This window comes from Saccopteryx bilineata, chromosome 1 (assembly GCF_036850765.1).
Source record: "Saccopteryx bilineata isolate mSacBil1 chromosome 1, mSacBil1_pri_phased_curated, whole genome shotgun sequence".
NCBI classification, from domain to species: domain Eukaryota; kingdom Metazoa; phylum Chordata; class Mammalia; order Chiroptera; family Emballonuridae; genus Saccopteryx; species Saccopteryx bilineata.
In genome coordinates, this window is record NC_089490.1 from 240,776,164 (window position 1) to 240,802,614 (window position 26,451).

General features: G+C 56.7%; 2 protein-coding genes and 1 pseudogene across 3 annotated transcripts; 2 read left to right on the forward strand and 1 right to left on the reverse strand.

The window, feature by feature from the left end:
• Window positions 1-853: 853 nt before the first annotated feature.
• Window positions 854-14,622, forward strand: RNPEP (arginyl aminopeptidase). 2 transcript variants are annotated; one of them, XM_066239348.1, is made up of 11 exons: window positions 854-1,328; window positions 5,711-5,851; window positions 6,075-6,223; window positions 7,195-7,311; window positions 8,441-8,676; window positions 10,092-10,205; window positions 10,818-10,930; window positions 11,046-11,154; window positions 12,161-12,352; window positions 13,164-13,306; window positions 14,113-14,622. In XM_066239348.1, the coding sequence occupies exons 1-11, from the start codon at window positions 918-920 to the stop codon at window positions 14,269-14,271; spliced, it is 1,884 nt and encodes a 627-aa protein (XP_066095445.1). In that variant the 5' UTR covers window positions 854-917; the 3' UTR covers window positions 14,272-14,622. The 2 variants fall into 2 exon arrangements, with proteins under 2 accessions (XP_066095445.1, XP_066095434.1); XM_066239337.1 differs by having other exon boundaries at window positions 855-1,328; window positions 12,128-12,352.
• LOC136321444 (U2 spliceosomal RNA) lies at window positions 9,656-9,765 on the reverse strand (annotated as a pseudogene).
• A 3,546-nt stretch (window positions 14,623-18,168) lies between the features above and the next one.
• Window positions 18,169-23,075, forward strand: ELF3 (E74 like ETS transcription factor 3). The gene is made up of 9 exons (XM_066239362.1): window positions 18,169-18,324; window positions 18,708-18,877; window positions 19,079-19,300; window positions 19,484-19,579; window positions 19,726-19,845; window positions 19,995-20,084; window positions 20,168-20,284; window positions 20,826-21,021; window positions 22,425-23,075. Exons 2-9 carry the CDS (start codon window positions 18,715-18,717, stop codon window positions 22,537-22,539), a joined length of 1,119 nt encoding a protein of 372 aa, XP_066095459.1. The 5' UTR covers window positions 18,169-18,324; window positions 18,708-18,714; the 3' UTR covers window positions 22,540-23,075.
• The last annotated feature ends 3,376 nt before the right edge of the window (window positions 23,076-26,451 follow it).

The following is a 26,451-nucleotide window of genomic DNA, read 5'->3' on the forward strand; positions in this document are numbered from 1 at the left end:
TTTTTACAGAGACAGAGTGAAGGATAGACAGGGAGATGAGAAGCATGAGAAGCATCAATCATTAGTTTTTTGTTGTGCATTGTGACACCTTAGTTGTTCATTGACTGCTTTCTCATATGTGCCTTGACCATGGGCCTTCAGCAGACCAGTAACTCCCTTGCTCAAGCCAGCGACCTTGAGTCCAAGCTGGTGAATTTTTGCTCAAACCAGACGAGCCCACGCTCAAGCCGGCGACCTCGGGGGTCTCAAACCTGGGTCCTTCCACATCCCAGTCTGACGCTCTATCCACTGCGCCACCGCCTGGTCAGGCTAAAAGAAGTTTTTTTTTTTTGTATTTTTCTGAAGCTGGAAACGGGGAGAGACAGTCAGACAGACTCCTGCATGCGCCCGACTGGGATCCACCTGGCACGCCCACCAGGGGCGATGCTCTGCCCCTCCGGGGTGTCGCTCTGCTGTGACCAGAGCCACTCTAGCGCCTGGGGCAGAGGCCAAGGAGCCATCCCCAGCGCCCGGGCCATCCTTGCTCCAATGGAGCCTTGGCTGCGGGAGGGGAAGAGAGAGAGGAAGAGAGAGAGGAAGGAGGGGAGGGGGGTGGAGAAGCAAATGGACGCTTCTCCTATGTGCCCTGGCCGGGAATCGAACCTGGGTGCCCCGCACGCCAGGCCGACGCTCTACCGCTGAGCCAACCGGCCAGGGCTAAAAGAAGTTTTAACACTAGAAAACACTTCCCTTACTAAAAACCTGGCCCCTGCTCAGATTTCTCGGGCGGGGCCTGTGGGGAGGCTCCACCCGGGGGCGGGGCTGGCGACGGCACAGAGTGCGCAGGGCGCGGCCTTGGGCGAGGGTTGGCCTCACGCGGGCGGGGCGTGGCCGGGCGCGTGGCGGGCGGGCGAGGCTTCCCGGCAGTCGGCGGCACCATGGCGAGCGGCCGGGCTCCGGGCGGCGGCGCGGTCCCGCGGGCGCTGCACTCGGCGCGGGCCGAAGACGTAGCCTCGGCGTCCAGCTTCCGGGACTTCGAGATGCTGCACCTGCACCTGGACCTGCGGGCCGAGTTCGCGAGCCGCACCCTGAGCGGCACGGCAGCCTTGGAGCTGCGCTGCCTGGTGCCCACTGGCGCGGCCGAGCTGCGGCTGGACTCGCACCCGAGCCTGGAGGTGACCGCGGCGGCGCTGCGTCGGGAGCCGTCCGGCCCCGAGGAGCCCGTGAGCTTACACACGCGGCCCTTCACGCGCTATGGCTGCGCGCTGTGCCTGAGCTTCTCGCAACCCCGGCCGGCGGGCGAGCGCTTCCAGGTGCTGCTCACCTACCGCGTCGGGGCGGGGCCCGCGGTGAGTGCGCTGCGGTCGCCCTGGCGCCCCCTGCGGAGGGGGTGGAGAGTCCTATCGCTTGGCCCCAGGCCGGGAGCCCCGTGCACCGTCCCCACTTCCTCCAGGAAGGCCGCCCAGGTTTCCCTCCTCAGGCTCCTGCCCGGTTCAGCCGCTGGGCTGGACACCGTTGTCCTCTGCACTCCTCCCGCCTCTCCCCCCGGGCACTTCCAGTAACCTCTCCAATTGTCCCTCCTTGGACGCCGAATGTCTAGTTTCCATTTCTGCCAGAGGAGGGAACCTTGCCCTCTGTGGCTTATGAACTCTTCAGAAATTGAATTTAATGCCTCGGGGCTTTGGGTCCCAAGTCCTGATAAAGGGTAATTAAGTTCTGCTTTATGGCCGCTGGTGAATTAGCCCAGATGCTGACTCAGGCCTTTGTGTGACCTTAAGTGCCTAGAGGTCACTAGGGCAAGACAATTCTGAACCCAGATAGTTACATTTGCTAACTTCTGTAAAGTTCTGCTTTTAATTAACCAAAGTATTTCAGTAAAAGTCAGGAGTGCAGTTAGAGTGTACTAGGCTTATTAATAACGTGGCCTTCTCACTGTTGAGTCCTAAATCTTAAAGGGGGAGGGGCAAATATGGGAAATAAGAGTTGGACAGTTTTGTGTCCAGCATGGCAAGAGTTAGAAAACCATGGACAGATCTTTCTGAGAGGTATGGGTTGTGAGTTTCACGGTAGACTGCTTGCCTGTGACTGAAGCAGGTTTATTTGGCTATCTGCCTTTTGCTCTTAGACCTGGCTCAAAGGACAGTTCTGTTTCCATCTGTCACCACTCAGGGAATAAATGAACCTTACAATAGAACTTGTTTTAAAAAATGAAATTCCAAAGCAGTGCAAACTGACCTCTAAGGCAAAGGAAAATCCCTGCCCCCCCTGCACCCCCCCCCAAGGATAACATCAAATTAAAATATGTTTGGTTCTATTATGTTTTAGTTCCTGGTTTCTGCCAGGGACCAGAAGTTAAACAGGAATACTGGAAAAATTAAGCCCCCCTCCCCAAATTTGCATACTGAAAGTGGCACCTGAAATTAAATACCAAAAAGAAATAGCTTTCATGTAAAACAGGGTTAGACACCTTTTTATACCTACCGCCCACTTTTGTATCTCTGTTAGTAGTTAAATTTTCTAACCGTCCACTGGTTCCACAGTAATGGTGATTTATAAAGTAGGGAAGTAACTTTATAAAATTTATAAAACAGAATTACAGCAAGTTAAAGCATATAATAATAATTACTTACCAAGTACTTTATGTCGATTTTCTCTAAGTTTGGCAGAATAAATTTTTATATAACTTACTATAGTTAAATCTATCTTTTTAATTTTTTAAAAAATTTTTATTTATTTTAGAAGAGAGAGAGAGAGAGAAAGGGGGGAGGAGCAGGAAGCATCAACTCCCATATGTGCCTTGACCAGGCAGGCTCAGGGTTTTGAACCGGTGACCTCAGCATTCCAGGTTGACGCTTTATCCATTGCCCCACCACAGGTCAGGCTTAAATCTATCTTTTTATTTATACTTTGGTTGCTCCGCATTGCCCACCATGAAAGCTGGAACGCCCACGAGTGGACAGTAGGGACCAGATTGACTACTACTGATGTAAAACATAATGAATGCCAGAGATCCATTCTTTGCGAAGAACTGTCCTTTGCACCAGGAAGGTCTCCATTGATCACCTGTGTCTTTGGGGGGGGGGGGGGTTATTTTGTATTTTTCCAAAGTGAGAAGCAGGGAAGCAGTCAGACAGACTTCCGCATGTGCCCGACTGGGATCCACCCAGCATGCTCACCAGGGGGCGATGCTCTGCCCATCTGGGGTGTTTCTTCCTTTGGGCTGGAGCCATTCTCTGGCCTGAGGCGGAGCCCATAGAGCCATCCTCAGCCCCCCCTGGACCAACTTTGCTCCAATGGAGCCTTGGTTGTGGGAGGGGAAGAGAGAGATAGAAAGGAAGGAGAAGTGGAAGGGTGGAGAAGCAGATGGGCACTTCTCCTATGTGCTCTGACTGGGAATTGAACCTAGGATTTCCACACACCGGGCCAATGCTCTACCACTGAGCCAACTGGCCAGGGCCTCACCTGTGTTTTTTATTCCTCCTTATTGCCACCGTCCCAGAGAGGGCTCTCACCTTAATCACGGAGGCTATGCCTCTCCTGGACTTAAGACTTTCTATAGTGTATGTACTGCCAGCTCCTTCATTCTCTTTTCTTCATGTCATTAAAAAACAAGCAGAGATGATAAGGAATTATGGCCAGTACTTGTAATGATGCACCAGGGACAAGTCTAGGTGCTCGACTGTGTTAGCCCTGGTGGTCAACTCTTTTACAATTTTTTTTCATTAAAAGGATTTGTTAAAACAACCACAATTTAGATTGACAGAAAAATTGAGCAGATAGTCCTTTCCATATATCCTCTCCACACAGTTTTGCCTATGAGCTTTTTATAAGTATGATACCTTTGTTACAATCAGTGCTCCAATACTGATACATTACTATTAGCTGACTTCCATAGTTTTTTTTTTCTTTTCAGATTTCCTAATTTTATACTTAGTGTCTTTTCCTGTTCTAGAAGCCCGGTTCCTGAACACCACAGTATGTTTAGCTGTTACATCTTAGCCTGCTCTTGCCTGTGACAATTTCCTAGACTTTGCTTATTCTTGGTGACCTAGACAGTTTTAAGGAGTATTGGTCAGGTGTATTGTAGGAGGCCCCTCTCCTGAGATTTGCCTGATGTGTTTGTCATAACTAGACTGGCGTTGTGGATTTTGTTTTAAAAAACAGACTTTATTTTTTAGAGTAGCTGTAGGTTGATGGCAGAACTGAGTGGACTTTCACCAGGTAAAGTGCCATTTTGTCCCATCATATTGAGAATACATAGCGTCGGCATGATCAGCGACTGTTTGGTGCTGATCCGATCACCGGGCTTAAGCAGAGCTGTCCAGTTTTTCTGCTGTGATGTTTTCTTTCCTCTTCCATCTCTACTGAACTCTTTGGAGGGAGACGTATTAAAATTATCATACATAGAGGCCCTGGCCAGTTAGCTCAGTGATAGAGCGTCGGCCTGGCGTGCAGGAGTCCCGGGTTCGATTTCCGGCCAGGGCACACAGGAGAAGCGCCCATCTGCTTCTCCACCCCTCCCCCTCTCCTTCCTCTCTGTCTCTCTCTTCCCCTCCCGCAGCCAAGGCTCCATTGGAGCAAAGTTGGCCCGGTCACTGGGGATGGCTCTATGGCCTCTGCCTCAGGCGCTAGAATGGTTCTGGTTGCAACAGAGCAACGCCCCAGATGGGCAGAGCATCGCCCCCTGGTGGGCATGCCGGGTGGATCCCGGTCGGGCGCATGCAGGAGTCTGTCTGACTGCCTCCCCATTTCCAACTTCAGAAAAATAAATAAATAAATAAATAAAAATAAAACTTTCACACACACCCACACACAACAAAAACTCAAGCGAAGAGAACCCCAGCCTTCCCATGTGGAGTCTTTGTGCCTCTACAACAGGTCCCCAGTGGCTCTGTGTTGAGAGCTCTTCATCCCACTTGCCCAGGCAGTGCCCACCCCACCAGAACCCACCTCCAGTTCCCAGAGCCCACGTCCACCCACACTCCTCCCCCTGTGCCACCCAGTGGCTGCTTCTCCCTCTCCAAGCCCTCAATCCTCCTTGCTTTGGAGACTGTGCTACAAAGCTTTGCTTCTATCAGACGTCCTGGAATTCAGCCCTTTCCCGAACTCTAAATGGCCTTTGGTGCTGATGTTTTCTCCCCCACCTTCCATGGTTTTGTCTGTGCTATATGTGAACTTTCTCTTGTCGGTGAACATTGGGTTTGTAGCAGTCCTGACCTGACCCAGGCGAAAGGTTAACGGAAAACAGTTAAGAATCGTAGTCAGTGCCTGTAGTGTACATGCGTTTATTCTGTTAGGGAACATTTCAGGTGGACAACACTGTGAATCACAGGCTCCTCACAGTAGGGTTATGCTTTCCATTGTCTCCTATCACAAGTTCAAATACAGCTGCTTTGCTCTTAGTTGTTAGTGAGAAATTACAACAGCGAGCTGGACACAGGAGGAAGGCAGGGTGACGGGGTCAGAGGCCCTGTCTGGAATCCTCAAGGTGACGCCGTGGGGTGCAGCGAGGGGTAGACCCGTTGAAGTGCCTGCCCTGTGAAGTGGACGCCGCACCTTGGCATGGACGGCAGGCTGGGTTGAACACACAGGAGGAGAGACCGTCCCAGTCAGAGCCAAACCAGTGGCACAGAGACTGTAGGGATGACCCAAAGCTCCCTCTGCCTGCCATGCCTCCCTGGTGGGGCTGAGCTTGCACTGGGGTGTCACTTCTGCAATGTCTGCCTCCTAGGTTTGCTGGTTGGCTCCCGAGCAGACAGCAGGAAAGGAGAAGCCCTTTGTCTACACCCAGGGGCAGGCAGTCCTGAACCGGGGCTTCTTCCCGTGCTTCGACACACCTGCTGTCAAGTGTACCTACTCGGCCCTGATCGAGGTAAGGGGTAGCGGTGGTACCTGCCCTTGGGTCCGGACATGTGACTTTCTGTTGATAAACTAGGACGTCCCATCAGTTTAATGCAAGTTTGGTTTCTTGAAGCATGCGGGGACAATGTGCACTCAGGGGTCACGGCTGTCACTGTGCAGGTGACAGTGGCCGTCCAGCTCATGGTCAGCAGAGTCTATCTGGGCAAGGCCTCCTCAGCTGTCTCTATTGCCAGGTCCCAGACGGGTTCACGGCTGTGATGAGCGCAGACAGCTGGGAGAGGAGAGGTCCAAACAGATTCTTCTTTCGCATGGGCCAGCCCATCCCCTCATACCTTGTTGCTTTGGCCATCGGAGACCTGGTGTCTGCGGAGGTAGGACCCAGGTAGGAAAGAAAGTCCCCTGCACTGGCAGGGTTGGCATGACCCCTGAGGCAAGGAGGCTTCTGTGCACTGTGGCTGCCGGGTGGAGCTTGGGCGACTGCGCCTGCTGTCTGCAGCGTCTGAGCGGCCTGAGCCAGCTGGAGGACATGCTCTGTCTCCTGCCAGTCTCCCTCCGTCCCATTGCAACTCATGTCTGCCGTGGGGTCACTGGCCCCACCAGTCATGGCTGCTGACCTGGGTCTCCTGAGATGGAGGCAGAGGCAGCGGGTCTGAGGATGGGTCTTTGTTAGTGTCTGTACATCCTAAATTCTCTCCTGGCAACTGTGCTTGCTTTTCTGTCTCTATGCTGAACCTCCCCACTTTCTCCAGCATGGGGTTCCTGGAAATAGACGATCTTGATTTCACAGGTTCCCTCTGGAGGGGGAAGAGCACCAGGGGCCACAGAGACCCCCGGGGAGTGAGATGGCTTAGGGGAGACAATGAGGACTTTGTGAGGTTTCCTGAGAATGTGAACAGGAACGGAGCTTCCTCCTGGCATGGGGTCAGGCTGGACTGCAGTGCTTGGACACCACTCCCGGCCTTGTCTGTATCTGCCTTTCCCCTGGCTCCTGTGAGGGTCCGAGTCTGTTCAGAGTCCCCCACTTCATCTCCCTGCCCACCCCAGCACAGCCACAGCCCTCTCAGGGGGCTCCTTCCCCTCAGCCCCGATGCACTCCCACCCCTCGTGTCTTTAAACCAAAAAGCAGACTCACGCCAGAGCCAAGGCCTCCACGTCCTCAGGCGTAGCCTCATCCTCCCTCTGTGGCCGGTATCTCACCTCAGTTCCCGCATGTACCCCACTTCTTTGTGTCTCCTGGCCCCACTGTCCCATTCGTTTGACTGAAACTAGCCTGAGGCCAGTTTTCTTCATATGGTCACAGCCCAGTGCAGGTTGATGAACAGCACCGTGCCTTCTCTTTGTGCCTGTCCCTAGGAGCCGGGTGTGGGCTGAGCCCTGTGTGATCAAAGACGCCAAGAAAGAGTATGACGGTGTGATAGAAGGATTCCTGGCGACGGGAGAGAAACTTTTTGGACCCTACGTTTGGGGAAGGTGAGATGCCCATTGACTGATGTCCCTGGTGTCCCAGTCCCCGCCTCTTGCCTCCCCCCCATCCCAGAGGTTGGGGGAGCAGCGGTGAGTCAGAACTGGTCCCTGGTTCTGGGGAGGGGACCTGTTGACAGTTATTGGAGTGATGAAAAGGGCCTAGTAGTGGTGGAGTTTGGAAGGCCGGGGCCTTTGCTGACCCTTCACTTTTGGTTTCTGGAAGCTGCCCCTCCCCCTAGGTTTCCTTTGGTGTCTTTGCTCTATAGACTCCTAGAGCCCTGGTTGGCAAACTGCAGCTCGCGAGCCATATGCGGCTCTTTGGCTCCTTGAGTGTGGCTCTTCCACAAAATACCACATGTGGGCACTATCTCAATAAGGAATGACCTACTTATATAGTTTGAGTTTAAAAAATTTGACTCTCGGCCCTGGCCGGTTGGCTCAGCGGTAGAGCGTCGGCCTGGCGTGCGGGGGACCCGGGTTCGATTCCTGGCCAGGGCACATAGGAGAAGCGCCCATTTGCTTCTCCACCCCCCCCTCCTTCCTCTCTGTCTCTCTCTTCCCCTCCCGCAGCCAAGGCTCCATTGGAGCAAAGATGGCCCGGGCACTGGGGATGGCTCCTTGGCCTCTGCCCCAGGCGCTAGAGTGGCTCTGGTTGCGGCAGAGCGACGCCCCGGAGGGGCAGAGCATCGCCCCCTGGTGGGCAGAGCGTCGCCCCTGGTGGGCGTGCCAGGTGGATCCCAGTCGGGCACATGCGGGAGTCTGTCTGACTGTCTCTCCCCGTTTCCAGCTAAAGAAAGAAAAAAAAAATTTGACTCTCAAAAGAAATTTCAATTGTTGTACTGTTGATATTTGGCTCTGCTGACTAATGAGTTTGCTGATCACTGCCTTAGAGAAAAGGCTTCGTTAGGTGTTTGTGACCCCCAAGTGGCCAGCGGTGAGCTCAGGGGTGCTGCTTGGGAGCTGGACGGGCTTCAGAGATTTTGAAGAGCATGGCTGGGGAAGGGAGCCCAGCATCCTCAGCACCAGCCCGGTCGTTTGCAGTCTGTCTCCTGTCTACGTCTCAGGGCAGGGAGCAAGGCGGGGTCTGCCCAGAGCTGGGCTCCTGACTGCCGCCCCCGCCCCCTGTTCTGCTCAGGTATGACGTGCTCTTTATGCCGCCATCCTTCCCATTTGGAGGGATGGAGAATCCCTGCCTGACCTTTGTCACTCCCTGCCTGCTGGCTGGGGACCGCTCCTTAGCCGACGTCATCATCCACGAGATCTCGCACAGTTGGTTTGGGAACCTGGTCACTAACGCCAACTGGAGTGAGTTCTGGCTCAACGAGGGCTTCACCATGTATGCCCAGAGGAGGATCTCCACCCTCCTCTTCGGTGAGCCGGCTCGGCCTGCGAGGCCAACATGACCTCCCGCAGTTTTGGGGACCACAGGGCATGAAGGGGGCAGGCGGTGGTGCCAAGAGGGGTCTCAGAGATAGATGCTGACCAGATGAGCTCACCTGAGCTGGAGCCACATCTGCTGCTCTGGGGGAGAGGTGCCCAGGGTTGTTCAGCCAGGAGGCCAGTCTGTTTTCCAAGTGAATCATTGATCATCACTGTCGTTGACTTCACCTGCGCACTTACACACCAGCCTCATACTGGGCACGTCGGGGGGAAAAAACGCATCCTTTAGCAGCTTGGCAGCAGCCCGTTTGATATGTGGGTCACTCTGATTTATAATGAAAGCATGCCCTGGCCACCTAGCCGGTGAGGCGGACCTCGGGACCGAGCCCAGGCATACGCTTAGAATGCTTTCTCAGCAGTTTCCTTACAGAAAACCCCCTGTGTGTCAGATGCTTAAAAAACGTAACTTTATTAGTTTCTCATTGCTCTGACCAAAAGCTGTTTTGGCGTCTATGGAAAAGCACAAGAAGTATTGACCTGTAATCTCACTGTTCAGAGACAGTCAGTGTGACCCTTCTGAACTATTCATCCAGGGGTTAGATACTTTGTTTCCATTTCCCCCATGAAATAGCATTTTGACCAACACCTTTACATAGAAACATTAGAGCACATGTCAGATGATTCAGATAAAGGTAAATTCCTGGAAACAGGACTTCTGGATTGGAATGTTTTAAAGGGTTTTTGCACATTCTACCGATTGCCTCCCAGAAAGTTTGTACAGGTTGACATTTCCATTCAGACTGTGTAGAGCAAAAGCCTGTTAGTGAATCTTAACTGGCCACCCAAGAATCCCACCAGCACACTCTTGTCACCCCATTGCACAGCTGAGAAACTGAGGCTGGGAAGGGTTAGGAACTTTCCAAGAGTCAATACCTGGCCATCTCTCCTTCCATCTTTCCCACAATCACTTTTAGGGTCATAAGGGGACATTGACACCCTTAGAAAAAATTTGGGTGATATTTATTAAACTGATAAGAACAGATACTACACTTGATCTTAGCCAAAAGGCCGAGAAGCGATTGGGTGATATTTAAAATACTCTGTTTATAAGATCAAATTACTCTCTCTGAAACTAAAAATGCATTGGCAGGGAAAGGTGCCTATCAGAGTACAAGGTGTGATTCCCCACCCTGAGCTGACCTGGCCCCTCTGCCCAGAGCTGCAGGTTCTGACCTGAGATTCCTGGTCCACTTCTGTTCTGGGGTTCCCGGGAGGGTGGGCATTGAGCTCAGGTGACTGTCATCATTCTTCTGGTGGCCACCAGGGGGCAGCACAGCCTCCTGGTAGGACAGTCGACTTGAGGTGCCGACTATTCTTTCTGGAGGCCTCTGTTTCCTCCTGCCCAGGCGCTGCCTACACCTGCCTAGAAGCAGCCACTGGACGGGCACTGCTCCGCCAGCACATGGACATCACCGGCGAGGAAAACCCCCTCAACAAGCTCCATGTGAAGATTGAGCCAGGTCCTGGAGGCCCCTCTGTGACACCCCTCCCCTAGATGTGTGTGGGTCGGGGGCTCCGAGGACACTTTCCTGGGGGCAGAGCCAAGCTGTCCAGCCAGACTGTAGCTCCATCTGGTTCTGTGGGCCCTCGGTGGCTGTACCCCTGCTCTGGTCTGGTGGGGGCAGATGTGCCCGAGGGTCCCCTAGATGGAGTTTTGGCCTCACCTTACGGGGGTGAGGCTGAGTGCTGACCACTCAGGGATGTGTTCAGGCCCTGCATTTTCATGTAAACCCGTCCTATGGAATTGAAGTTCACAGTCTATGATGCCACGGACTGTGAGAATGAACTTCTTGTGGTGTCGGGGTTTGTTTTAGGCTGAACAATCATAGAACAGTCTTTGTGTTGGGAGGGGACAGGAGGTAGGAGGGGACCCATAGGGCTGGAAGGGCCCTGAGACCTGCACCCAAGCAAGGGGCCCCAAGAGTAGGGAGACTGGAAGGCTGGTGTTGTTTTCCTCCTGTTGGGTCCATAGTTAATGGCCCTTGTTGGTCCCCTTGGTGGTACTGTGAGGGAGGCCAGTGTGGGCAGAGGGAGGCAGTTGCGATGCTGAGACCTCTGCTTTCTTCCGCCAGGCGTTGACCCGGACGACACCTACAATGAGACCCCCTACGAGAAAGGCTTCTGCTTTGTCTCCTACCTGGCCCACCTGGTGGGCAATCAGAATCAGTTTGACACGTTCCTCAAGGTAGCGTCCACTCAGCAAGGTTGGTTGGGAGGGGCAGACGGGTGGCCTGGGCCAGAGCCCCGGGCAGGAGCCGGGTCAGGGCACCCAGACAACTGAGAAACCTCCCTCCTTACAGGCCTACATCAATGAGTTTAAATTCCAGAGTATCTTAGCAGACGACTTCCTAGACTTCTACCTGGAGTACTTCCCTGAGCTGAAGCAAAAGGGAGTGGACTCCATTCCCGGTGAGTGGAGGGGCTGGCCGGCAGGCTGGAAAAGACGGACAGTTTCCTCCAGGTTTGTGTCTGGATGGATAGGCAGGTTGGAGGATGCTGTATCCAAGTTGTCCAGCAAGTGGCTCTGGGGAGCAGACCCAGATCCCAGGCTCCTCCCTCCTTGTTTTCCTTGAACCTAGGCCACAGGCTCTCACCCTCTGCTCCTCCCTGGAGGCCACAGAGGGCAGCAGTGCCACAGCCCTGCCCAGGAGCTTGGAGTCACCTCCTGTGGCCTCTTGAACAAAGGCAAGTCCCAGTGCTGCCTGAGTGGAGATCGGCCTGTCACGGACAAGAGGCCCCCTCGCTCTGTGAGCCCTGAGTCACCCCATTGTGGTGGTGTCAGTGTCCCTGACAACTGATAGCTCAGACTTGTCCCCCACTCTCCGCTTGCAGGCCCGTGTTTCAAGGTCACAGTTGTCTGGCTAGTAAGAGTTAATAATAGTGGTGTGATTGCTCTGCCTGCCGCCTGCTGAGCACCCCGTGTGTTTCTGTGTTTAGTCCTTATCACTGACATCTGAGGCACAGCCTATCTCCCACTTGACATAAAACTAGGTGCAGAGAGGGGAACGGATGTGCCCTGGCCTCCAGCTGGTGGGCGGCAGAGCTGGAATGGAACGGCAGGAGCCTGGGCCCAGAGCCCACAAGTCTCAGCTGTGGTCATGGAGGGGGAAGGGTGGACACACCCGTGCACACAGCTCAAACGGCACACTGTTAACTTGGAGTGAGCAACATAGTAGAAATAGGTGTACTCCCATCTGACATGGCAGGCCCCTGTGTCATTACTACGGGGGCCCTGCTGGAGCCCAGAGCCTCGTGCAGGAGTGATGGGCAGCAGCAGAGGAGGCATGTAGCACGCAGAGGGGCAGCCAGCGTGAGGTCCCTGGGAGCTCTGAGCTCACTGGCCGGGACAGGGGCAGAGGCTCTGACGGTGGCTTCTCTCCAGGCTTTGAGTTTGACCGATGGCTGAACACCCCAGGCTGGCCACCGTACCTCCCTGACCTCTCCCCTGGGGATTCACTTATGAAGCCTGCTGAGCAGCTGGCCCAGCTGTGGGGGACCAAGGAGCTGGACATAAAGGCCATTGAGGCTGTGGCCATCTCCACCTGGAAGACCTACCAGCTGGTGTACTTTCTGGACAAGATCCTGCAGAAATCCCCTCTGCCCCCTGGTGAGAAGCTGTGTGACACCTGTGTGCAGGCCAGAGGGAGATGCAGAGGAAGAAGTTGGGACGCTTGTCCCTGGGGGACGGCCAGGTGTCAGAGTGGGGTGGCAGGTGGACACAGCACTTTGCAGGGAATGTAGATTATACACAGGGTGCCGTGGGAACAGAACAGTGAGCCCGACATTCGTCCAGTCCTCAGGTCCTGGCATCTGTGAGGCCCCTGGTCCTGGTGACTCTTCTGTGAGTGGGTGCCATGACTCTAATCCCCAGGTGACGGAGAGGGAGCAGCAGGCACAGAGGGGACAGCCGGGAGGTGGTGGAGCTGATGTTGACCCGGTGGGCGAAGCTATAAACCCTTCATGCTGGTGCTGCTCAGCCAGGGGTCATGGGCACCCAGGGCGTCAAGCAGAAAAGTGGAGACCACAGCAACTCAGGCCAGGGAGGAAGCAGGTGTTTCAGGCGGGAAATGGGGCGACTACAGGAAGTCCGGGACGCCGTCAGGGACGTTTGCTAAAAGAGCCTCAGGGATTCAGGCGACTGTGAGCCTAGGACACTGTCATCGTCTTGGGGCATCGAGTGGGCAGGGTGAACACTGGAGCCACCCTGGTCCCCGGGGTTGCCACGCGCCCCAGGACAGGCCCACAGCTCTCTGCAGGCAGAGTCCCAGACAACCATTTCTGATTTCTGAACAAGACTGACTGGGGTCTACTCTGTGAGGTACTGCCTCATCACCACCTTGTACCTGAAAGCAAGCTAATGGATGTCAGGTGTCATTGAAAAATAATTCTTGAGAGGAACAACCCGTTTCTTTTTCCAGGGAACATGAAGAAACTGGCAGAGATGTACCCCAAGATCTCAGGTGCCCGCAACGCGGAGCTGCGGCTGCGATGGAGTCAAATCGTCCTGAAGAACGACCACCAGGAGGACTTCTGGAAAGTGAAGGACTTCCTGCAGAGCCAGGTGGGGGTCCCTCCGCAGCCCCAGCCTGCGTGGCCTGCTCAGTGCATGCTCAGTGCTCCTGTGGACTCAGCCTCAGCACCTCTTCTGAGCAGGGTGGGGGGGTTAAGGGAGGGGGATCTGCTGGCAGCCCCCTTCTGAAGTGTGGCTGGGCTGGGGCCATGCTGCCCTGTCGAGGAGAAGCCAGGCAGAGCGCATCCCAACCTGAGAAGGGGTGATGTGGGCCCCTGGGGGCGTGACTGTGAGGTCCCTCACACCCCAGATAGCTTGGGACAGTTCAGACACCAGCTGCAGCTCCGGTCACCTGGGGAAGCTGCCCAGCTGGGGATGTGCCAGGGGCTCTTAGGTGACCAGGCTCCATTCCAGAGCAGGTGGGGGGCCAGAGGCAGAGCCTTGTGCAGGACCCTCAACCCTGTGGTGGCAGCTGAGCCCCTGCCTGGATGTCCCAGCCCCGCAGGGACTCTGCCAGGTGTCTGGGTTGCAGGGGCTTGGAAACCTGTGTTGGCTGTCTGTGTCCTGGGTGTTCTGTGCAGCAGCCGCTGGACCTTCCATGTCCTCAGCTTTGCACTGAGCCTCTGGTGTGTGTGGTCAGCGTGATGACCAACCACTGACTGCTCTCTGAGTGTGTGGACCCACCATTTCATTGAGTGTGGGCGTCCCTGTTCCGTCCTGCATCAGGGTGAATACTGACCTCTGTATGTGGTCGTTGGGCACCTGCCCACAACCACTGGGACGGGTCCCTGAGGCAGTTCCAGCCGGGGCTGGGCAGACTGATGCAGGCTGTGTAGCCATGTGTGTGTTTCCTGCAGGGGAAGCAGAAGTACACGCTCCCTCTGTACTACGCCATGATGGCTGGCAGCGAGGCAGCCCGCACCCTCGCCAGGGAGACCTTCACAGCCACCGCCCCCCAGCTCCACAGCAATGTAGTCAACTACGTCCAGCAGATCTTGGCGCCCAAGGGCAGCTAGAGGCCCGTCCGTGTGCATGGCCGCTGCCCCTCCATGCTGTGGGCTGTCGGACCAACTGATCCCAGATTCTAGTCCTCCAGCCAATGCCCAGAGCTTGTGTCCCTGACAGTCTGTCCTCTGGGCTTGGTGTCCGTGACTCTGGGACCCTCTGGACTCTAAGACTGGAGACCCCTTGGCCTTCAGTGTGGACACTGCCTCCTGGGGCAAGCCCCTCCCACCTGAGCGTCTGGGACAGAGCAGAGCAACCTTTTCCTTTTGGATGATTCTTGAAGTATTATGCAAATGACTGCATTCATGTAATTCTTTCTTCAGGTTTAATCTTTATTTTAATAAATCTTTTTAAGCGAAAAATACGTAAGCTGGAGTTGTGGATTGAGGGACTGTGGAACTTCCCCCCAGGTGTCCCCCCTGTGTGCAAGCGCGCCCTGAGATGGTCACTGGGGGAGACCAGAGAACGGCAGTGTCCCTTGTCCTTAGGGAGCTCCTGGTGCAGGAGGGGTGGGTTCCATAGGCGCATGAAGAACAGGTAGGATGGGACTCTTGTGTCCAGGAATGATGTGCACAGAGTGGCACCTGGTTCCCTGCCCGCCTGCCCTGTGCTCCTTGTCCTTCCCGGCTACAGTGCAAATGTGCGTTTGATGTCTTTCCGGGGCCTTCTCACCAGCCCTGGGGCCTCGCCTGCCTCTGAGCCTGGGTCAGCTTATGGCGTGCTCAGAGCGTGGCTCTAGGTCCTCTCTGGCTTCCCCGTGGGGACCTCAGCAGTTAGTAAGTTAGATGTGGGGTCTGGGGTGTGGGATGAGGAGAGGGTGGCAGAGAAACACTTAAGAGCATGTCTGTTGGCTTTCTCACAGATAGGGCACCTGTGCCCGCGCCATCTGCTGCTGTGGTTCTGCCCTTGGCTTAGGTTATCAGCACAGCCTCCTCCTCCCCTTCCTACACAGGGTGTGGGGGGAGCACAGCACAGCAGAAATAGACTTTTGTCACTCTTGGTGGAAGCAGAATTTTGTGACCACATGACAGGCTGGCGACTGCCTCTGTCCCTCGCACGGAGCTTCACCAGCAAAGGGGGAACCGCGGCACTCAGGCAAAGGCTATTTCAGGGTTATCCGGACACCTCCCTGCTTCCCAACCTGCTGTTCTGCTTATTGGCCCTGAAACAGTGGCTCTTTTCTTCGTTTGTGCTCCCTTGGGGAGCCCCCTAATAGGATCACTGTGGGAGCTCTTTCTCCAACAGCCTCAAGGACTCCACAAACTTTCGGAGTCCACATTTCACGGCTTGGGGACTGTCATGGCACCTGTGCCCTCACTGCCTTCGCCGCCCGGCTTCTGGCCGTGCTGTCCTCTCACAGAAACAGTGTCTGTGACCGTCCCGTCCCACAGCTCCTCTGACCACTGTTCTGGAAGCTTCTCCCTACCCTCTAGGGCACTGACCTCAAGCCTAAGTCTTCCCTATGCATTTCCATAATGTCAGGGGCTACTGACAGCATTGACAAATGTACTGCTCACAGAAATTAGGGGACATTTCAAAAATGAATATGAACTGATAAAAAAAAAGCATTTGAGGCCCTGGCCGGTTGGCTCAGCGGTAGAGCGTCGGCCTAGCGTGCGGCGGACCCGGGTTCGATTCCCGGCCAGGGCACATAGGAGAAGCGCCCATTTGCTTCTCCACCCCTCCGCCGCGCCTTCCTCTCTGTCTCTCTCTTCCCCTCCCGCAGCCAGGGCTCCATTGGAGCAAGGATGGCCCGGGCGCTGGGGATGGCTCTGTGGCCTCTGCCCCAGGCGCTGGAGTGGCTCTGGTCGCAACATGGCGACACCCAGGAGGGTCGCAACATGGCGACGCCCAGGATGGGCATAGCATCGCCCCCTGGTGGACAGAGCGTCGCCCCTGGTGGGCGTGCCGGGTGGATCCCGGTCGGGCGCATGCGGGAGTATGTCTGACTGTCTCTCCCTGTTTCTAGCTTCAGAAAAATGCAAAAAAAAAAAAAAAAAAGCATTTGATTTTTTATTAAACAAGAACATCAGAAAAGCAAACAAGTCAAAGAAAGTTGTTTGATTATGCAAATGAGATGCAAAACCAACTTGTATTTCATTGGTGAAAATGCACTATACAAAAGGCTGCAAGTACTGGAATACCTGTGTGTTCCTCATCCCCTAATTTTTGTGAGCAGTATACTTGGAAGGGAAGTGCCTCTGGGGAGTCCTTTAGCCAGCCCCATTTCTCCTGTGAAGCCACCTGAAGACAAGGGGGTTGACATCCTTTGTCTCCTCTCCTCCTGGTCCCACCTCAGCTCAGTGTCCTCTGTGCACATGAGCAGTGCTGGGCTAGAAGCCAGTTCTCCTGCATTCCAGGGTGAGTGACTGGGTGGAGGGTGTGCTCGCCTCAGGCCCCACGGGGGGAAGGAGGGGAGGCCCCCTGAGGGGCTGGGAAAATCCACAGCCCCGGAACTTGACCCCCTCCTCTCCTGGGCACCGGTGGCTTCAAACACAAGGAAGGTGAGAAGCACATTCTCTGGGCTGGACTTAGAGGACGCAGAGGAAAGAGGATAGCTCTGGAGGTGGTGTCACCTTCCCTTTGAGAACCCACTTCAGCCCTGGAGGCTGCACATGGCCACGAGCCACCCAGGGCTGTGGCACCGATGAAGGAAGAGGAGAGAGTGATACTTGGAGTGACATCACAGATGCCTAGCCAGCCAGATGGGGTTGTATGTGTGTGTGTGGGGGGGGAACCTCAGGGATGATTAAGTTTAAACCACCTTGCTTTTAGAGATGGGAAACCAAGGTGCAGAATGTCATAGTTGGGGAGAAACCAGAAAACTCCCCTCCCCTTTCTGTCCTAGCACCTTATGCTGCCCACGCTCAGGGCCGCTGTGTTTGGGGCTGAGTTCCTAGAGGGAACCACGGGCATGAGGCAGTCACTGCCCCAGCGCTGAGCAGAGGACCCTAAAGCCAGGAGATGGGCAGGGCCGGAGCACCAGGCCGTGCCTTTAACTCCCAGCCCCACCACTTTACCAGCTCCGTGTGGCCTAGGCTCCAAGCTGCAATCTCTTCTGTGCAGTGGGGAATCACCACACCTGCTCACAGGGCTTTGTGGGGATTAACCAGGACTACGTGGAATGGTCCGCAGATGGGAAGCATCCTGTTCTTGTTTGAATGACAGGACGTAGGTAGGCAGGATTTGACCACTAGGAGGCAGCAGGTGGCGCCCGTGAGCAGCCGAGGAGCCGGGAGGTGAGAGACCAGGTGGAGGGACGGGTTCCTGCGTGGCCAGCGGCGCGCAGGGCTGTGGACGTGCTGCGCGTAGGAGCCGGGTCTGTCCGGAGTGGCCGCAGCAGCCCTGATGCAGACGATGCCGAAAGACAGAGTGGATGACAGCCCGGGCTGTTAGGGGGGGGGGGGGTCCCTGGGGACGCGGGCCGTCCCCACCCCGGCCCGAAGAATGTTGCCTGGAGAGCCTTCCCGCCTGCATCCTGGGTGCGGAAGCCTGGGGGGGGGGGGAGCTTATCTCTCTCCATTGGGCCCCTTTGTCCTCAGCTTTCCAGACGCTTGGGGCTAGCAGCCTCTGGGACCCAGTTCCCCAGAGGCTCAAGGCCCCTCCCTGAACTGTCCCCACCCACTCGAGGAATTTTCTGAGCCTGAGGGTGGCTGAAAGTACAGAGCGCCCCCCCCCCAACCCCCCGCGACCCTCCCGCCACCCGCCCAGGCCAGTGCCCTGTGCCCAACCCCAGAGGGTGCGGGACGTCTGACAATCATTAAACCAGCTAGGCCTGATTTCCCCGCACCCCATGTCGGACCCGGGCCAAGTGGCAGAAAATATGCAAATCACCTAGGGCCAGGAGCCCAGTCTAAAGGCCAGGAAATCCCCTCTGTCCAATGAGCCACCGGCTCAGGTTACGCGGCTATAAAGACCTGGCAGGGAGGAGCTCCCAGGTCTATTTAGCGCGGGCGGGGCAGCCTCCGGACACACTACTGGGCCGAGCTTTTGCCTCTTGGATTTCTGGCGCCCACTGCCTCCCAGCCGTGCCTGCCCGCTGCCACACCTGCACTGCCACCTTGGTAGGTGCCTGCCTGCCGTGCTCCCCAGCCTGGGAAATGCGGGGTTTGCAGTTTTGGGGTCCTCAGCAGGAGTGTGGGGCGAAGGGGTGTCCTGAGGTTCTGAGAGCTGAGGAACTATCCCTGGATGACACGGGGTGGCCACGCCTCAGCCAGCCCCACTTGAGGACCCGAGGACCCGGGCGACTGAGAAGGGAGTCCTGCAGGAGGCCAGGCGCCCCCACCGGGGTCTGAAATCATGGGGCACGTCTTAAAGACAAGGTGTCCAGAGATTTGCCGACCTCTGCGCACCGGGCCACGCCTGCCCAGGTCTTGCTGGGACAGAGTTGCCGCAGGGAACAGGGAGGGGGAGACCCCGGCCCTTCACCAGCTCCTCTCCCCCCCAGGGAGCTCATGGCCGCAACCTGTGAGATTAGCAACGTTTTCAGCAACTATTTCAGCACCATGTACAGCCCCGAGGACCCCACTCTGGCCTCCACTCCCCCCGCTGCCTCTTTTGGGGCTGATGACCTCGTGTTGTCCTTGAGCAACCCCCAGATGCCACTGGAGGGCCCAGGTGGGTCTCACAGGGAGGGGTGGGATTGGGCAGCAGGGTGTCCATCTAAGAGGTTGGGTAGATAGGGAGTCAGGCGGGAGAAAGGACTCTGAGCAGACTGCTTCAGAGCCCTGCGGGAGGGATTTATGGTAGGCTGGGGTGCTGGGGCAGGATGGTCTCTGGTGGCTGGGCTGACCCCCCGCTGTGCCGGGGCCCTTCCAGAGAAGGCCAGCTGGTCACGGGAGCAGCCCCAGTTCTGGTCGAAGGCCCAGGTCCTGGACTGGATCAGCTACCAGGTGGAGAAAAACAAGTTTGACGCCAGCACCATCGACTTCTCACGGTGCGACATGGACGGGGCCACGCTCTGCAGCTGTGCCCCCGAGGAGCTGCGGCTGGTATTCGGGCCACTAGGCGACCAGCTTTATGCGCAACTGTGGGACCTCAGTGAGTGCAGCCCCTGTGCTGGGGCTTCTGTCAGTCAGGGAGGCTGGTCCGGGCCTGGCCCCATGTCCCGGGTCAGGTTAGCACGTTGAGGGAAGGACGGAGAACCCCAGGCCAGGCGGTAGGCTGAGCACCCCTGAGGGTGAGGGGTGGGGAAGCCTGCGCTCTGACTCCCTTTCCTCTCAGCTTCCAGCTTTCCTGACGAGCTCAGCTGGATCATTGACCTGCTGGAGCAGGACAGCATGTCCTTCCAGGAGACCCTGGGGGACCCAGGCCCCTTAGGTGAGCACCCGTGTTCCCTCTGCCCCTCCCCACACCTGTCTTCCGAGCTAGAAAGGTCAGTAGGTCTTCCAACACACGTCTGAGTGGCCTCACCTGTCCCTGCCCAGTTCTCAGAGCCCTGGCTGAACACCCACTTCCTCTTCCAGACCAGGGAAGCCCCTTTGGCCAGGAGATGCTGGAGGACCCCCGGCAGCCCAGCCCCTACAACCCAGGCAGCTATGGTGCAGGGGCCCCATCCCCGGGAAGCTCCGACGTCTCCACGGCAGGTGAGGGCTCGTCAGGCCACAGCCTTTTTCAATCCCCAAATGCCCCCAAACCCTTGGCTTTCAGTTCTCTGGGAGGACAGAGCTGGCTGGGTGGTGTGCCCGCCTGCAGAAGGTGGGCCGGATGGGACTCACTGGACCCGACTCCCTAGGGACTGGAGCTTCTCAGAGCTCCCACTCCTCAGACTCCGGTGGAAGTGACGTGGACCTCGACCCCAGCGACAGCAAGGTCTTCTCCAGGGGTGAGTGGAGGGTGTCCCTGCAGGGGGGCTTCCCCCCACCCCCACCCCCTCCGTTGCTCTCCTGACCTTCCAACTCCCCACAGATGGCTTCCCCGACTACAAGAAGGGGGACCCTAAGCATGGGAAGCGGAAACGGGGCCGGCCCCGAAAGCTGAGCCGAGACTCTCGGGACAGCTTGGACAGCAGGAAGAGCAAGCATGGTGGGTACAGGGCCCTGAGGCTGGGTGGGCACAGGACAGGCACGGGTGGGGGGGGCACTGGTCACTGGCTCCTGGGGAGGAGGGGAGCCCAAGGTCCTGGAGGAAGGTCTTGCCTGCTGTGACACCTTCGGTGGTGTGAGGATGTGGCTGGTGGGTGTGGGGAGGGCCGAGAGAGCCACCATGGTGGACGATGCCTCTGCTGTTGGACTCCCAGCCCACAGAAGACATCTGTACTGTGGGCTCCAGTCAGTGAGCCTGGGAGATTGCTCAGGGCTCCCTTACACAGTCCCCACATTGGGCTGGCTGTTTGCTTCCAGTCCTCAGGGGTTACGGTTCCCAGGAAGCTGGTCCCTGATCCAATTGTGGCCCTGCTGGCCAGTAGCCTAACAGGCACTCTTGTACCCCCGTATTTGAGTGGTAAAACGTCTCTGCTGTGAGCTGGCCCTCCTGGGCTCCTGTCCTGGCCATAGCATATGACGTTCACAGGTCCAGCTGGCCGCAGGGGGGGCCCCTGGCTGCTGCTGACCTGTTGGCCTTGCAGCCCCCAGAGGCACCCACCTGTGGGAGTTTATCCGGGACATCCTCATCCACCCGGAGCTGAACGAGGGCCTGATGAAGTGGGAGAACCGGCAGGAGGGCGTGTTCAAGTTCCTGCGCTCCGAGGCCGTGGCCCAGCTCTGGGGCCAGAAAAAGAAAAACAGCAGCATGACCTACGAGAAGCTGAGCCGAGCCATGAGGTGAGCGCCCACCTGATTCCTGGAGGGTGTGGTGGCCCGGGGGCAGCAGGAGGCTGCACAGAGGGGCACAGGGACTGGACACATCCCAGGAGGCTCTCAGTGGTCAAAGACCATTTACTTTTTTATTTTTTATTTTATTTTATCCAAGTGAGAGAAGGGGAGATAGACAGACTCCCGCATGCACCCAACAAGGATCCACACAGCAGCCCTCAATGCTCTGCTCATCTGGGGCCATGCTCACAACCAAACTATTTTTTTGTTTGTTTGTTTGTTTGTTTTTGTTTTGTTTTTACAGAGACAGAGAGAGGGATAGACAGGGACAGACAGACAGGAACAGAGAGAGATGAGAAGCATCAATCATTAGTTTTTCTTTCTTTTTTTTTTTTAAATCTTTATTTTTTTATTTTTATTTTTTTATTTTTTATGTATTCATTTTAGAGAGGAGAGGGAAAGACAGAGAGGAGAGACAGAGAGAGAGAAGGGGGGGAGGAGCTGGAAGCATCAACTCCCATATGTGCCTTGACCAGGCAAACCCAGGGTTTCGAACCGGCAACCTCAGCATTTCCAGGTCGACGCTTTATCCACTGCGCCACCACAGGTCAGGCAATCATTAGTTTTTCATTGCAAATTGCGACACCTTAGTTGTTTGTTGATTGCTTTCTCATATATGCCTTGACCACGGGCCTTCAGCAGACCGAGTAACCCCATGCTCGAGCCAGTGACCTTGGGTCCAAGATGGTGAGCTTTGCTCAAACCAGATGAGCCCGCGCTCAAGCTGGCAACCTCAGGGTCTCGAACCTAGGTCCTCGGCATCCCAGTTTGACGCTCTATCCACTGCGCCATCGCCTGGTCAGGCACAGGCCAAGCTATTTTTAGCACATGAGGGCGAAGCTCCACAGAGCTATCCTTAGCACCTGGGACCAGTGAGCTCAAACCAATTGAGCCATGGCTCTGGGAAACAAAGAGAGAGGAGAGCGAGAGAGAAGCGAGAGGGGTAGGGTGGAGAAGCAGATGGTCGATTCTCTTGTGTGCCCTGACTGGGAATCGAACCCAGGACATCCACACACTGGGTCGACACTCTACCGCTGAGCCAGAGTCCAAAGACCATTTATTAGCACGCCCCATGCCTCTGTCAAAACAATCAAGTTGCTTGTCCCATAGCCTCGGTTTCCCTTTAGATCACTGCTAAGGTCCCTTCCAGCCCTGAACTCGTGTGGTTTCAGGACAAGCCCCTGGGCACAGCCATAGGTACAAAGAAGTGACTCTAGGCCAGAGAGTGCTGCAGGCTCAGGCGCTGGAACCTAGTGGGGACAGGTCAACTGCGGATGGATCACGGGGCAGGAGAGGGCTTGGCAGTGGGTGTGCCTCCTGCCCGGGACTCCGTGACTCCCTTGTCCATTCAGGTACTACTACAAACGGGAGATCCTGGAGCGGGTGGACGGCCGGCGGCTCGTCTACAAGTTTGGCAAAAACTCCAGTGGCTGGAAGGAGGAGGAGGTGGTCAGAAGTCAAAACTGAGGGTCTGAGTGGACCCGAGACAGACGCATGGACTTGAGGCCAGAGGCCCCTGTCAAGAGGACCGCTGTGCTCTGGAGGACACAGAAACTCTGGGGTCTCCTCGGCTGCCTCCTCGTGGAATCACAAGCCCAGGGTGTGACTTGACCTATCTTCACATGTGGCTCCTTCAGTGCCTCCTGACGCCCACCCTAGACCCCGGCTGTGGACATTGTCTTCCTCCTGCAGGTGTCTGGACAGAGGCCAGGAGGCGGGGAGGCCGGGGCACCATAAGCGACGGGACAGGGCCCTGCCCTTTCTCTGGACTGGCTCCTGCCCCCTCCTAGTGCTCGGGCTCCGCGGGCGAGGGTCAGAGCACTCTCTAATTTATGTGCTACAAACTACGTCGGATGTACATAGAGATCTATTTTTTCTAAGACATTCCCCTAACTGTCCTTGGCCCTGGGCTGGGGTACCAGAAGCTCAGGGCAGGGCTCCGACCCCCTTCTCCTGCGTGGAGGCAGAGACCTCCAATAAAGTGCCCTCTGGGCTTTTTGTAACCTGGTCTTAGCTCCCTGTGCACTGACACGTGGACCTCTGGATCGGACTCGGTCAGGAGAGGCAGGGTCTGCGGGTCAAAGGGGAAGGTGGAGGCAGGTGGCAGGTGTGTGGGGTGGGGACCCAGGAGCCAAGAGGGCTGGGGGCTGGGAGGAGAGGAAATGGGACCCTGTTCAGGACTGGAGAGGGCACACGGCTCCACATCAGCAGGGACGTGAGTGTAGCAGGCTGGGCTCTGGCCGGTGTCTGTGAGAGCTTGGAAGTCACATCTGGCCTCGGCGTTCCAGCCACACTGGCTGCGAGCTCAGTGATAAGGATCCCACGGTGTCACCTGACGTGGAGTCAGACTAACAGTCTTGTGGAGGAAACAAGCAAAATGGAGATGAGACGTGACGAGAAGGCTGGGAGGGGATGGCCTGGTGGAAGCCTCGTGCACCCCAGGGCCCCATGTCATCCCACCTGAGAAGAGACAAGGGACTTGTCATGCCCACGTCACAGAGGCAGAAGGTGAGCTCAGTGTGCCAGGGACAGGGTGGAGGCCATGCAGGCTGCACCTCGGGCCTCCCACACATCCCCAGGGACCGCTCCAGGGCTCAGCCCTCGTGACCTAATGCTCAGAAGGTCCCTGACGATGTCACTCCCTCTGCACGGTGACAGTGCCTCTAGGTTGCATGAGGGACACTTCCCTGCATGCAGGGTTCCTTGCTAAGAATGGCTTCCCGTGGAAAGTTCCTGAAGTTTGAGGCATCAGTTTCCATAGAGCCCACCGTAAACCCATTTTGGGAAGTCAGAACTGCTGCTTAGTCATTTTAGAAATACCAGAGCATTCGCTGGAGGGATATGGGAAAGGAAGGGCTCTGAGGGGAACCTGTGTGTGTGTGTGTCTGTATGTCTGTAGCAGGGGTGGGGGGGCTTGCGCTGCAGAAACAGGATCAGGCAGGACAGTGGGGAAGCTGGCTGGACAGAGCAGTGGCGTCATGGAAGACCCTAGAGTCCCCTGCAGCCATTGGGAACTTGTGTCCCTCTAACATGTGCAGGTGGCCCCAGGGGTGATGGGTGAGAAGGGCACAGGGCTTTGCCCCAGACACACCCGGGGGGCTCCTTCGGCAAGATGGCCTGGTAGAACCATCATCCCATGGAACCCCACCTGCTGGCACTGGGCTGAGTTGTGCAAACGCGTCATAGTGGGGACCCTGCAGAGGTCATCCTTGTGGCCAAGACTGGAGGAAGTTCCTCAGGTACGCAGGGACCCAGGGCACAGCCACTCTGCCCACCTCCATCTCATGTCTTCTGTTTTAAGGGCACCTGCTGTGAGGCCGGGCAGTGCACAGGAGAGGTAGGGCCAGCCCCTTTGTTGGCGGCCAAAGGCAGGTGCCACCCAGCCCCCCCACTCCGACCTTTGTCCTGTTTCGGTTTATGAGGCGATTTCTCCTCATCCCATTATCGCACTCTGTCGGCACCACAGCCTTCTGAGGAGATGGGGCTGGGCCAAGGTCACTGGCTGGATGAAGAGGGGACCAGACTCTGGGCTCCAGGTGGGAGCCGAGGGGCAGCGCCCTGCTGTGGTTCCGTGAGGGTTGACGGGGGGGGGGGGGGGGGGGGGGGGCACCTGGGCAGCCCTGGGAAGGGCAAGAGGGGTCCTTGGCGCCCCCTACAGGGACATGCTTCTTGCCTATGATGTCTTTGCCCAACGTTGCTCTCCACCTTCTTGTCCCCCAGAACCCTGCAGAGCCAGGCACACACCCTGGGGCTGGCCTTTCTCACCCCATCCTGGGTGCCCTCTGTCAGGTGTCGGCCACCCTCACTCCCAAGTGTTCCCAGCTCAGGAGCCAATGCAGGGTGGCCCCCAGCGGCCCCTGTGCCAGGCGGCCTCTCCCTGGGTGTGGCCAGGCTGTTTCGATCCTGCCCTCAGCATCTGGTCACCTCTTATCTGCTGCTGTAGGATCAGGGAGCCGCTTGGCAGGTCAGAAGGAGGTCACCCCTCCCCAGTCTGGGTGTGCCTGCCCGCCGGCCTCCCGGACCTGACCGTTCCCGGATTCTCCCCTGGCCCGGCCCTCCACCCAATTCAGGGGAAACTCGCCTCACCTGCTCTCCTGGGTGAGGACGGTCAAGGGGTTGTGCTTGTGTGCGTTTATTTCAACCCACCTCTTTATTCCACTTGCCTGCTTACACAGCCTTCTCCCGGACCAGCTGTCCGTGTCCCTGGTCCCTGGGCAAGGACGGGGCTCCCTTGTCTCAGCCCCCACCCAGCACCTGGCACAGAGCGGGCGCTTGATAAGTATTTGCTAAACAGCCTGTGACTCTGTCCTGGCCACCACCTCCCCTATGCACACACACACATACACACATATCACACACACATACACAATCACATATATCACAGTCTCTCTCACACACACAGCCTCCTCCTCCACAGGCCGCTGGCCCCAGCCCTTTATTGACTCTGCTCATCTCCTTCCTGGGGCCCAACTGATCCCCATGAAGTGTTTGCCGGCCCTCTCCTACTGCCAGGACTGGTTGTGTGAATGTGAATTGCAGGACACAGTGCAAAACAAAACTCCCCTCTGTCCTGTCCTCCTGTGCCCCCTCCTCTCCCTCTCTTCCTCTCTCCTTTCCCCTCCTTGCGCCCCCCCCCCCCGTCTCGGCCTGCTACGTGCAGGGATGGGCCAGGGCAGCAGCCGCAATTAGCCCAGCTCAGCCACCCGTTACTGGAACCTTCGTGTCAACTCTGGAGCCCGTCCAAAAAGCCCCGCCCAGTACCGGGCATGACTCAGCCTCATCTGCCCCTTCCACACCTGCCACCCAGGTGCCCCATGGTTGGGGAAAGTCCCAGCATCCTTTGTCTGCCCTCCTCTACCTGATACATCTGCAAAGCATGCTGGGATCCAGGGCTGGTCCCTGCTGGTTTTCAGCCTAGAGGGGGAAGCTGCAGGCTGGCGACAGCTGGGTTCGGGGACACTGAGTCTCGAAGGAGTATGGCCTGACAGGCCAGCCACTCTGACCTCAGGAGGCACGGACCTGCATACATCAAGCTGACAACTGAGTAAGTCCAGAGCTGGGAGGACACGAAGGAGTCTAGGTGTGCGTCAGGAGACCCCTTCTCAAGAATAATCCAACACATTGTTTAACAGCCTTAAACAGTACCTGGGCCTTTTTACATAGCAATTCCACATCTGAGAAACTTTCCCAAAGAAAATTATAGGATAGGGGCCTAAAGGCCCCCATGCTGGCACTCTTGGTGTAGGGGTGCACAATGCAGACAAGCAGCAGCCCCTGGTGATAGGAACTGCAGCAGAAGCTCTGCTGGCAGCTGAGGGGCCCTCAACTGATGCTGTGTATACTGTAGAGTCACCCCCGATACATTGTTACCTGGGGGAG

Coding starts and splice junctions, on each gene's coding strand:
- ELF3 (XM_066239362.1), top strand. CDS start 18,715: ATGGCCGCAACCTGTGAGATTAGCAACGTTTTCAGCAACTATTTCAGC. Junction 19,301..19,483: donor TGCGCAACTGTGGGACCTCA/GTGAGTGCAGCC, acceptor CTTTCCTCTCAG/CTTCCAGCTTTCCTGACGAG. Junction 20,085..20,167: donor CAGCAAGGTCTTCTCCAGGG/GTGAGTGGAGGG, acceptor AACTCCCCACAG/ATGGCTTCCCCGACTACAAG.
- RNPEP (XM_066239337.1), top strand. CDS start 918: ATGGCGAGCGGCCGGGCTCCGGGCGGCGGCGCGGTCCCGCGGGCGCTG. Junction 10,206..10,817: donor CCATGTGAAGATTGAGCCAG/GTCCTGGAGGCC, acceptor TTCTTCCGCCAG/GCGTTGACCCGGACGACACC. Junction 13,307..14,112: donor AGGACTTCCTGCAGAGCCAG/GTGGGGGTCCCT, acceptor TGTTTCCTGCAG/GGGAAGCAGAAGTACACGCT.